The 12,507-nt window shown below is 40.0% G+C and overlaps 1 protein-coding gene across 1 annotated transcript in view; it reads right to left on the bottom strand.

Moving 5' to 3' along the window:
- LOC113237287 overlaps nucleotides 1-11,558 on the bottom strand; it is a 12,059-nt gene extending 501 nt beyond the window's left edge. The window contains exons 1-10 of the mRNA XM_026473676.1: nucleotides 11,425-11,558; nucleotides 10,934-11,155; nucleotides 10,062-10,859; nucleotides 7,472-9,616; nucleotides 7,164-7,389; nucleotides 3,051-3,190; nucleotides 666-837; nucleotides 402-597; nucleotides 270-332; nucleotides 140-197 (exon numbers count right to left, since the gene is read on the bottom strand). Of these exons, the coding sequence (XP_026329461.1) occupies nucleotides 140-197; nucleotides 270-332; nucleotides 402-597; nucleotides 666-837; nucleotides 3,051-3,190; nucleotides 7,164-7,389; nucleotides 7,472-9,616; nucleotides 10,062-10,859; nucleotides 10,934-11,083 (3,948 nt within the window). The 5' untranslated portion in view covers nucleotides 11,084-11,155; nucleotides 11,425-11,558. The remainder of the gene's footprint in view (nucleotides 1-139; nucleotides 198-269; nucleotides 333-401; nucleotides 598-665; nucleotides 838-3,050; nucleotides 3,191-7,163; nucleotides 7,390-7,471; nucleotides 9,617-10,061; nucleotides 10,860-10,933; nucleotides 11,156-11,424) is intronic.
- Nucleotides 11,559-12,507: the final 949 nt, after the last annotated feature.

Genomic DNA, 12,507 nt, shown 5'->3' with positions numbered 1-12,507 from the left:
GCCCGCGCTGCGCCGCCAGCGCTTGCCGCCGCCGCTCGACACCGACTCGTCGTCGGAACCCTTTGTACGCGTTTCAATGTTACTTTGAATTTCGTCACTTCTCACCGGGGACGCGATACGAGAAGAGTTGCGGGCCTACCTCGTTCTTGGACACCTCCTCGATTCTCTTGTGCTTGGGCGGTCTCCCGCGCGGCAACCTTAAACGTGAAACGTCGTGTTAACGAAACATCAAAGACGAGCGAAGCGGGTGAAACGCGGCGAAATCTTACTTTTCCTTGGGCGCGTCGCCGGTGGGCGTGCTCGCGTGGATCGACTTGGGCTTGGCGGGAACCCTGCAACGAGAAGGGCGGGCTTGAGCGCGGCCGCGAGTGCGCCGAGCCCGGGTCGGGCGGAGGCCGTACCTGCGCGAGCGGGGCAGCACGCGGTCGGGCGAGGGCGCGCGCTCGCTGAGGCGGTCGGGCAGCACGGGCGTGGCGCGCGAGCGGTAGGGGCAGGCCGACGCCGCCGAGTGCTGCTTGAGCGGCCCGCCGCGCAGCGAGCCCAGGCCGCGGCAGCCGCCCACGCCGCACGGGCCGCGCACGCCCAGCTCTTCCGGCGCTGCACAACCACTCGCTATACTCGCGGTCCGACGCCGCACCCAACGAGACTCGAGAACGGTGACTTACTGAGCGGGGGCTCGAGCGGGTGCTGCGTCTTGAGGCACCAGCCGACGGGATGGAGGTCGGGCGAGTCGTCGTCCAGCCACACGGCCAGCTCGGCCGGCCAGCCGTCGAACGCCACCAGCACCTGGTGCCCGCGCACTTCGCTTATTGTCGCGACGCGGATCAGGAACGGCACCTACGGACGGATTATTTGTTGTTACTACGGTTTTGGTCAGCGTACTCTCCTTCGGCAGTCCACTGCTGGATACGAGCCTCTCCAATTTTTTTTGTAATTGATTATTTATTCGAAATGCGAATTGAACAATGAAACACAAGTAAATCTCAATGGCGAAATGTACATACAACACAATTCGTATTGGATTGCTTTATGAAATTGATCAAGGCGTTATTATATATACATATACTACATCAAGGTATACCAACACTTAATTCTAAACAATCGCAACGCCTGACTGTTTAGACTGACATGACAAACTGCGATTGCTTCATCAATTTTTAACGGACTTTAAAAAAAGGTATAGGTTCTCAATACGGCAGTATTTTTTGAATGTATATATTACGTGATAGCTCCATATCCAGAGCCGGCAGTTTTGAAACCATTTTGAAAATTGTTTTTTTTTTTTTGTTGGAAAGTGGCTACCTCAGTATTTTAAATTTAAAGAAAATATTCCACCTCTAGGGGTGGCAAAGTAGGGGATGAATCCGATTTCGCGCACTTTCCGGTAACTGATTACAATAAAATTTGGCAAATAGATGTGATTCCACGAACTTTTGAGGTCGTTTTTTATATAAAAAAGTTATAATTATTTTATTACCTAAATAAAATGCAATCTACTCTTTTAATCTTATAGAAAAGACCATGTTCCATATCATTTCAATGACACGAACTTGTAACGCAGACCAACTCGGTCGAGATCGAATTATGAGAGAAATTAAATTCAGAGAAAAGTGCCAATGCGGGTTATTGGGCCAGCAGCATAAACCCTCTTCTTAGAGGAAACATTTTTTTGACAATATCCTTTTCACCACTAGTAGATTATATATCTAGCATATATATTATATATCTAGCATATATAATATATAAATATCATCAGCTCTTCACTACTGGACTTAGGCCTCTCCCATTTCGACGGTCCTCAGCTAGTCGCATCCCTCTGTTGTAAGCAGCCTTCGCAGATCGTCCCTCCACTTGGCTAGTTACACTACGTTTGCCAAGCCGTGATCTTCGGCGCCACTCAAAGACTCCTTTTCACCATCGGGTATCGGCTTTTTGACAGCTACTACCAGCTATTTGGATCACTGTCGGATAACCTCATTTCGATTCTTATATTTCAGACAAACTACGAGCATAGCTCGATCCATAACTCGCAGAGCGACATTCAACAGGTCGACTACCTAAAGTCTTTGTCCTTTGTTCTAACAAAAGAATCCTAATTATTAAGAGCCATTTAAATAACGGCAACAACGGTGCCAATACAGATGAATTAGTTTTGACTTTCTCAAACAAAAATTATCCTGAAAAATGAAACAAAATATTATATTGCTTTTAGGAAACATGCATCCTAGATAACAAAGTGAAGAAATTCGAAAACTATTTTTTTATTTACACGGAAAATAGGCGCCTCGACGTCGAGTTGCGGAAACTAGCCCGTTGCACCAATACCAATAATACTATTTTTTTGGGAAACCGACAAAATTTTAAAACAAAAAACAACGGCTGGTGCTAAAGATGATAAAATACTATTTGATAGGAAAACTAATGTCTGTATTACAATGCCTAAATGTCATTTTGTTACTGAAGGTGCGCTATGTATTCCGCCTAGTTTTCCATCTCTAAGTCCAATGGGCAACTAGCTGTTTTTGCCATAGGTTAAGGTAAAGAACAGTTTCTTTTAAAATGTACGTACGTAATGTGCCTACGGTAATTTAAAAAATTACATATTTATGCGCATTTTAAAAACAGGCGGGAAAGTCTTAAGTTTATATTTGTGAAAAACGCGCAAAACTGGTGAATCGTATAGGTGTCGTATTTCACCACGATACTGCCGTTAAAACTATTGCAGTTAGGTTGAGACGTGTTATCTCATCCACCGTATTTGCCCGACATAGCCTCTTCAGATTTTTACTTCTTTCGGTCTTTACAAAATTCTTGGCATGAACACGACTTTGATAATGAAGAGACCATCACATCCGTCAAACGATACTTCGAGCTGTATTTTATAAATAGAGCAGGATTTTTATGAAACGAACGAAAGAATTCTAAAATTACCCGAAAGGTGGCAAAAAGTTGTAAATCCATGATTGATTAAAGTTCGATATTTACTTTTTTAGATGGTTTTCAATTATACTTATATACCGCACGGATTTTTTGGCCAAACCAAAACTTACCCTAGGATCGACCACTTCAAGCTTCATGCCAGGCTTGAATCCCTGCGGCGAGCGCGTCTTAAAGGCGCGCGGTGGCGCCGCCGACGCACATGTCTCCTCCAGGTAACTCTCCCATGAGAATGAATCCGGATCCTTGTAAACTGCGTAAAAAAATTATTGATTCATTTGTGACAAACTACAAAGTTGTAATGTCTTCGCGCCTTATGTATATGATGAAAACAATTCTACACAGGGGACATTCTATTTTAGTTAATGTCACATCGTTGTTTAAGGCTCAATTTATATTGCGGGGGAACGGATTGGAATCGAATTTTTATAACGATATTGTACGTAACGTACAAATTGAGAAAAACGACTGCGACTTGCACGTCTTCCACGGAATTCTCGCATGCTCGGGTATGCCTGCGCATTCTTGGGAATGCTTGTGCATTCACGGGAATTCCGTAGCTGCAGTATGACGTCACGCGTCTTACGAAATAGGTTGTATAGATACTCTGTCAGAAAAAAACATGGGTTCAAATGAAAAGTTGGTCTATTTAGTGCTAAAATATGGTTTGTATAGTGTAAAAGCTAAAATTACAATTATGTTGCCATAATATAATACTCCGACTTATCAAATTTATCAAAGTCCATTTCATAGTAATCTTAAAAAATACTAAGATAGATATAAATCGTTGTAAAATGTTTCATATTGTCTAAAAAGTGTTCCGTTTCCTCCATAAATCATGGCCGCAAATATATCTTTTCCTTTTTTTGTTCTTCTTTTCTCTTCTTCTTCACAAATAAACGAAATCAAAACAATTTCCAAGTCCACCATCCGTGTCGTGTAAAAGAGTACACTAAACAATGAACACCTACAGCTTTAAGGCGCAGTCACGTGAATCTGAGGGAATGCTGGAGCATTCCGCGCAGCGAGGCGAATTTCGCTTCAGTTCTGTCGAAATGTTGTATGTCGAACATTTTTTAATTTTTTTTATAATAGTCAAATGACAGGACGAACAGGTCGTGCGGCTGGTGGTAAGCGACACGCCTGGACGAACTCTTTCACAAGGAGGTCAGCTGCTACTAAATGTAAATTGAGTCTAAGTAAAATTATTGGCAAACATTCGTCTATTTCACATTAATAAATATATCGACTCATCCGAAGAACAGAGTCCGATGTGATTATATAGCGAAAAGAGAATAAGTACATTACGAGAATAACTTCCTTATTGAAACTAAGGCCTACGTAAAGGTGTTTTGAAAATTTATATATCTTATTTCATTTCGGAACTATAAAACCAAACAACAGTCGATCTGACATTCACAGCGAAGAAGAAGGAACGAAATATACTATGTCCTGAGAACAATTAGTCTTGCACATAGATTTTTGTTCTACGGATGAGTCGATATACAAAAATTGAGTAATGACCAAGTGACCGATGTTCTTTTACAATTCATCAATAAAACCTTTCGCTAAATAAGAAATAAATGAACGAAATTTAACTACAAAATAATATAAATATGTCATAATTACATTGCACGAAAAAAGATATTATTCAAAAATCTATCATATACAAAGTTAATAGAACAATCAGCAACAGAACCTATAAAACATAACGAGAAAAATGTGACAAATATATGTTTCAATTGATATCGTACGCACAGACTTAATCTGCCAAGAACTTTCTTATCAGATATCGGTTCACTATAGTATGCATCAACCCTATCTCACTGTTTCACTCCACGATGCGACCCGAAATTCCTTATAGGGCACATTAAAAACAATTAACTGAACGCGAGAGTCATTTATTAAACTCTATAGTGACAAATGAGGTGCGCTTGCGACGATGGCGTTCACTGCACTGACTGATAAACGTTATCCTCGTTACACTTAAGGCTGAGTAGCTCCCACCTGACGAGACAGAATGTTTCACTTGTTTGTTCATTAATTAATAATCATAGTAACCGGCAGCCATCGGAGTCGACTAGAAGCGAATATTACGTTATAATTTCGTTTTAAATTTGTATTATGTTATACAAATATGCGTTATCAACTTTGCCGTTGACTATACAAGGTCAACGAACTTGGATTTGTAAGGAATTACCCAAAGATATTTAGATATCGTAATCGAATGAATTTGTTAATTTACACTGTAATATAATATGCACTCAACACTTGAAAAAAAAAACAATGTGAATATACGGCTTAATTGGCTGAGAAATTCTTGTCTTTTTACTTCTATTGTACTTATTCTACTCACGTGTTAGTAACATTACAATGTGCTGCTTATTTGAAAAAAAAATATATATCCAAGGCCACAATTTAAAATTGTTTTTAAAAGTTAAACTGATAAATTATGACGACACATTTAATATAAATTGGTTAAGTACGTATAAATTCGCCATAAAATAAAACAAGCGTCTCGGTAAAAAACAAATGTAATTTGTTACACGTTAGGGTGTACTTCATCCGATCATATAAAATCCCGAAAACAGGCTGTAATAAAAGTCTACAACGAGTCATTTAAGAATAAAATTTCAACTGAACTTCTTTATTTATTAAATTCACATTTATCCCAAAACTTGAAAATTGCCCAGCGGTTTAACGACATGCCGCACCGCCCGCTGCCCCGTCAGTCACCACTTACCAATGTCGGATTTTTGTCAAATCTTCTCCATCTGTACTCAATTATATTAATTTTGATTACACGCCTCGCCTCCTAAAATCTAGGCTCGCGAGCCGTTCAAATGCCTTAATTCCGGAGCTCTTCCAAGAACTCCCAGACAATATAATATCAATTTAAAAAGTTCCTATTGAAAATTAGCCCTTTCGAGAATCGAAATCTTTAACATCCACGAAGCTTACCATTGAGCCGTTAAGGATTTTTAATAAAAAAAAATGTAGATTGCTGACTCCACAACATATACATAACATTAAAATTATACGAAGAATGCAAAATTGCGCATATGCAAGTATATAAATATAAAAATAAGTAACACCTGTGTTTATGTTATTTTATTTATCATGATGATGGCTTTAAAAGGAAATGTTCTTTTATACTTACAAAGCGTGTTTGACGCACTTGTTAAAATTATGTCTGTATAATTTAAGTATGCTTTATTTACAGTATTGCTATGTTATGTAAATGAATATTTACGATGCAAGATGTTAATTTACGGGTATAAGTACAGCAGATCGCTTTTAAGTCACATGTCAGTAGATACCCGTGTTGGCAAAAGGGGAAAAATTGCAACGCGGTAGCAGTGCCCCAAAATAATAACGCACACAATCATAACCCACCACTAGCCGCACACCCAGTGTCGCGGGTGTCATGAGCACGAAACCCTCGTCTAAGGTCGGTGTAGTATATCTCAGTTGTTCTGCATTCCTTTTACCTGCCAATTCATCCCTCTCCAGACGTTCCTTTCTCTTCTTAAAAGCGTCACGACTAACGAACCACTTATCGACCCGCTCGTAAGCGGCGCGTACGGGGTCATATTGACTTGACTGCCGCGCTGGTACATTAAATTTGGTCTTCGAATTTTACTACGTGCCGCTTTCTAGCCTTACTAGGCATTCCTGGTCGCCTGAACCACATACTTTTTACTTATAAGCCTCGCGTAAGTCACTCTGTGATGTCACACTTAGTACTTTCATAGTACTTATACGCACTCCCGCAATAATTTCCATAAATAATACTTACTGCTGTAAGTTATACCATTTTGTGATAGATTGAAAACAAAAACCAAAGTTGTCTATTCGCAATTTATAATTGTTTACATGAAATCGTGTAAACAACTTTTCCCATCAAAATAAGCTACATCCACTTGTGATAAAGGGAAAGATATTATGTGGAATACGAGTAGATTTCTGGGGAAATCCCCAATCTGGGACAAAGCTGATGTACAAAATCAATGAATATAACTCAAATGCTGATTTACAAACCACAATAAACAATAACCACGACTCACTTGTAAACAATATAAAGTTTGTGTATGTGTATACTTGCCTAGTATGAATAATGCATTTATTTTAGAAACTGGAATCTTCGGATTCCTCTACTTGAAGAGCGTCTACTTAAATTCAAGAGACCATTGACTCAACACAAAATAAGCATAAACTATACTTACAATTAGGCGGAGTAAGCGAGACGCCGTTCTCCTCAGCCCAACCAACAGGGTGAATGTATGGAGAAGTAGGGTCCACCCAAAAGTCGTACATCTCGTCCCAGGAGTCGAAGTTGATAAGTAGCCTATTATCCAGCATATCGGCGATCGTAGCCACGCACACCAGGTCGTTCTTGCGGTCCTCCGCCTCCAGCTTCATACCAATCCGGAAGCCGTTTGGTTTTATCAACTGTAAAGGATACATTGTCAGGATTCTGGCTAACAGGAGTTCACCAATACCTACTGTAGAATAAACTAGTTATAATACTTACAGGCGTAGTCACATGTGGGAAGAGTTGTTTCGGCGCAGCAATAGCGTGTGCCTGCTTCAGATACATCGGCCAAGAGAAGTTACTCCTCGTGTAACTGGCGGGAGGCTTCAGCGAGCGCCCGTTCTTCTCGCACCACCCTGCCGGAAAGATATCCGGGCAGTCCGCGTTAACCCAGTAGTCAAATATATCCAGATACTCGTCAAAGTGGAGCCGCATCCGGTACCCTTGTACTTCAGCCACCGACACTACGCAAAACAGCGACGGGTGTTGCGGATCAATCGCTTCCATGCGCATTCCCACTTTGAAATTATTTCTGTTATATGGGAATGGATCTTTGAACAGCTTCACAGGAGCAGCCTTAGCTTTACAAATATCCAAATAGCGCATCCACGAAAAACCATTCTTCCCGCACATCCATGGATACTTTTCGTTCTCAATCATATCTTCCACTTTGACGACGTCTGATAGTTGATCTGTCGGCATCGAGTCGTAATGTTTTAATGAAACTCTATCTTCTCTATTTTCTATAAGTAAATCAGTATCAGAGAGCTGTTTTCTCATTAGCAACTTCTTCATTCTATTTCGTCTTTTTATCAACTCTATCTTTTCTCTGTCTTTTTTCTTCTGCATTAGCTTTTGCACATCACTCTGGCAAGCAATGCTGCAAAAGTTAGGGGTGATGAATTCTGCGGCCATGCCGTGGCAGCCACACCCGTCGCATCGGTACATGTCCTCTGGTGATGTCGGTTTCTTCTCCCGCCCTCCTCTCTCCAACCGCTGCTTAAGCGGCGTCTGATACTTAGCGCTCGGCATCAACATCTCATCGGCGTCACTGACATCAATGACGTCAATAAGTCCAAACTCATTAGTGTGGAACTGCAGCCCGCTCCCTTGAAGATGAGCAACCCCGTTATTCCAAATCAAACCAGGAGGATCTTCCTCCAAAGTATAATCAAAACTATCTCCTTTCAACCTATGTGATGGATCCCTTTTCATAAGATTATCAATTTTGTGATAGTAGTTTTGATGGTTGTGTTTATCATTCTCACCTTTCATATCTTTGTAATCTTCATTATCAGAATCTTCTATGTTGACTTTCACTTCCTCGAGTTTTTCATCGCAAAACAGCGATGGCACGCGATGGTCGTCATTGGTTTCTGTTGCTTCATTGTGATTATCATTTTTGGCAGGAAATATACTTGGCTTATAACTTTTAACAGATAAATTTTCATTACAAAGAGAAATCCGCCTCTTTATGTTTGTATTCATTGCAGTTTTCCTGTCACTATTGTCAGAATAAGAGCGTCGAAGAATCGCGGGCGCAGCTACGGGAACCGGCGTCAAGTCGTTCCTGTCAATTACATTCTTGTTTAGCAAACTCTTTCCTTTTTCTGGTATAGCCAATGTGAAAGACTCTTGTGTTTGACCACCCTCTTCATCAGCAATGGACACTGTGTAAATGTCATCATTCATTGCTGCATTTGTTTCTGGAATAGACAAGGTATACTCCCCCTGTTCTCCAGTGGGCTCAGCTCTAGACCCTTGGATAGAGACTGTAAATGTCTTATCACTTTTAGGACTTTGGGGCACTGAATTAGCATTAAAACTTTCTTTTCCATTCATATTGATCACTTTGGCTAAAGGCTGCAGTGGAGGCATCTCGGAAGACTCTGTAGGACCTGTGTCCCTCATAACAGTAATGCTGTTGCCTTGGGGATCGTTTTGAATTTGCCCATTAGCAATTTGGAGATTTATTATGGGCCCTTTTGTAGCCATAGTTGCTGGTAAAGTGACAGGTAAAATGAACTTGGTATTTTGTATTTTTGGCATATTCATTGGGGTCAGGAATAGTTTTTGGTTATTTGTGTTAACATTTGATTGATTGTTAGATATTAGTATTGATTGATTTTCAGGTAACTGTTTTGATTTTTTCACTGAACTCAAGTAGGCTATGGTCTGTTTGCCCTGGTTTCCAGGTGCAATGCTCACAGGAACCATCATTTTGTCATTTGTTTTTGGCTTTTGAATGACAATGGGCTGGGCCGTATTGGCTGGAGCCAGTATTGAAGACTTCTGCCCGGGTTTAGGGGCTATGTTGGGTTTACTTGATACATTTGATATTAAAATATTAGAGTTACTTGTTACCTGAAAATAAGAAAAAGACCAATTAATTAGTTTTGTAATTCTGGCTTTTCAACAATCATATTATGTATTGCTTTTTGTTTAAATTGTTTTTGTATTAAGTAAACATGTACAGTCAACAGGACATCACGCTATACACTTATGTTCAAATATTGCCTCCAGTGGAACAGAATAATAACAGATCTGTCAATGTGTAGCTTATTATAAAAAATATAACATAATATTGATTAAAAAATCTTTGTAATATAAGTAGCAGGTCTAGGTGATCCTCCTTATCTTTTTTTGTACATGAATTGCAATTTACACGCCATTAATATAATAACAAGCTAAAAAAAAATTAAGTATATTTTAAATGTAGAGCATGTTACTTTACACTTTGCGAGTTTTGAGCATGATGTAGACACGTACATATAAAAAATTGAGAACATAAAATACAAGATGTACTTACAGGTCTCCTTACAATAATTTGAGGTGGATTCCCACTGGTGCTGGCTTGGCTTATGACATCAGTACTTGTCACAGGTTTAAGGCCAGTTGGTGTTTGGATATACACCACATGGGGCACAGCTCTTGCAGTACCTCTCAGTTGCACTGCTCCCGTATTTGTGTTTGGTAGAGTGAGTTGTATTGAATTACTCGATGAATTCGGAATCTGCACCACAGCAGGGCTTGAAGCCATTTGCACTTGAGACACTGATGAAGTTGTGTTAACTTTCACATGACCTCCCGATGAGTCCGGCAATTGAATTTGGGATGAACTTGATACAGTCATATCAGAAATGCCATCCATATTCCCTGAACGAGGGTTCGACCCCATGTGCACATGAAATATAGAACCCAGAGGTTGATTGGAGTTTTGCAATATGGGCATAGAGGGCATAGCTGGTGATGTCAGTATGTTCTGACTGGCACCAGGAAGCTGAAGTGGGACATTTATTGTCTCACCAGCTGGCAATTGCACAGGAACACTTGTGGTCCCGGACATTTGTAATGGTAAGCTCACTGGTGCTATCTGTATTGGCACGCTGCTTGTAGAGCTGGAAAGCTGCACTGGTACATTGATATTAGAAGTGGATCCTGGTATTTGCACTGGTACATGTACGGTGGACAGCTGCAAAGGGTATGGTGTGCTATTGGTATGAATCTTCACAGGAGCAATTGAGTGGGTCACAAGGCTGTGTGTGATAGGCATCGAGCTTTGCGGCGCTTGCACAGAGGACACGATCATGCTGCTCGACGTTGGCGCCTGAAATGTAAAAACACTTTCAACATTGAGAACACCTTAACACAAATTTATATGGCCAATATAACTCAACTCACACGTATCGTATTCAGTACCACATTCTGCGAGCTATTTTGCGGCGAGTTGTTGTTGCCGGAGGCGCTCGCAGATTTCAGTAGCCTTTTTTTCAAAATTTCCGATTTTGAGTCATCAAAGTTTTGAAGTGAATTACTCTGTTGTTTCTCCATTTCTCGACACCGTGAACGTTATCGAATTCATTACAGGTACTCGATTATCTTGTACAATTCATTATTCGCTGCCTGTAATGCACGTAAAAATAAAAATTGTGAAATGAAAATCCTCTCCATGGACATAAAAATTCACTTGTCGTGAGCATCCCTTTTTACAGTGTCAACGGTATGAATAACAAATAAACAAAATATAATTACAAAGTGGTAATATTTATAGAATTCGTTACATATTTCTTTCCCGAGTATCGCACTCTATCAATTTGTGCAGCTACTTTTACAGAACCACAACCTTCTAAAGAAAAGTTCACGAAACACTAACACCGCGCTTGGCTACTTACATTTAAGTATATCAGTGCAAAGAACAAGTCTATAAGGATTATTTCAAGAATTACAATCCCGTTTTCGTGTCGAAAAACCAATAAATAAAAATAAATTATCTCTAACACAACGACGATATTTACCTGCCGAGCACAACTGGTATTAATGCTGACAACATAAATATAATATAAAATGTTCCCGTTATGTTGGCACTACCTAAATTTTCGGCCAATGATAGAGAAGCATTTTCATATGACGAAGCTTTCGCGCCCGACTGTTCTGAAAAAAAGTCAACAGATAGTTTATTTTTGTACCTGCATACTTTTGCAAGAAAAATAATTAATAATCAAACACGTTAACTTAGTGATTTAAGCATGTTTAATTGTCATTCCGTATAACAATGTAACGTTTCGAACGAAAACGTATTATTATTAATTTTAGTGGTTTCATACAGTACTTACATAGAATAATGTAATTTTCAAAAATAATTTATATTATGTGGTTGTGCTGGAATGAGTGTTTTTTTTTTCTAGCAGTGCACATTAAGATAACTAGATGGCGTTGGCGACTAGTGATGATTTTTAAGCACAGACTATTCTACTAGGTGAACTATTTTTAAGAACCGAACATAAAAATAGTTGCATAAATCGTAGAAACGTGACGAAATTTTATTGTAAAAAAAGTAACTTGTTATTTCTGATAAAAAAAATATTATGTAAAACAGCCTGTTAGCTAAAGGTCTATCCATACATATCCGGGCCGTGCCGGACGTGGACGGCCCCTGCTCCGTCAGGGGCTCAAAAAAATATCGTTGCGTTTATTTTGCATGAACTCGTTCACACATGTCCGTGACCGAGCCGGCGCCGGGACGGGCCCGCAGTTCATACAAACTAGCACGCCTCGTCCACGTCTCGGGCACGGCCCTGATATGTGTGGATAATCCTTAATACAGCGTAGTGGTTAGATCCTCCTTGAATACAGCTAAAATAAATTCAGCGCCAGTGTCACCGGTACGTCAGCGCATTTTCTTTGTCAGCGCATACATTGACTTTATGAAATAGCACTATGTTGTTGCTTATAACAAGGTACTGTTTGAGTGAGTT

The sequence above is a fragment of the Hyposmocoma kahamanoa genome, unplaced genomic scaffold (genome assembly GCF_003589595.1).
Source record: "Hyposmocoma kahamanoa isolate Upper Pololo Valley unplaced genomic scaffold, ASM358959v1 93, whole genome shotgun sequence".
In the NCBI taxonomy this organism is placed as follows: Eukaryota; Metazoa; Arthropoda; class Insecta; order Lepidoptera; family Cosmopterigidae; genus Hyposmocoma; species Hyposmocoma kahamanoa.
This window is presented reverse-complemented; position numbering and strand designations above follow the sequence as displayed.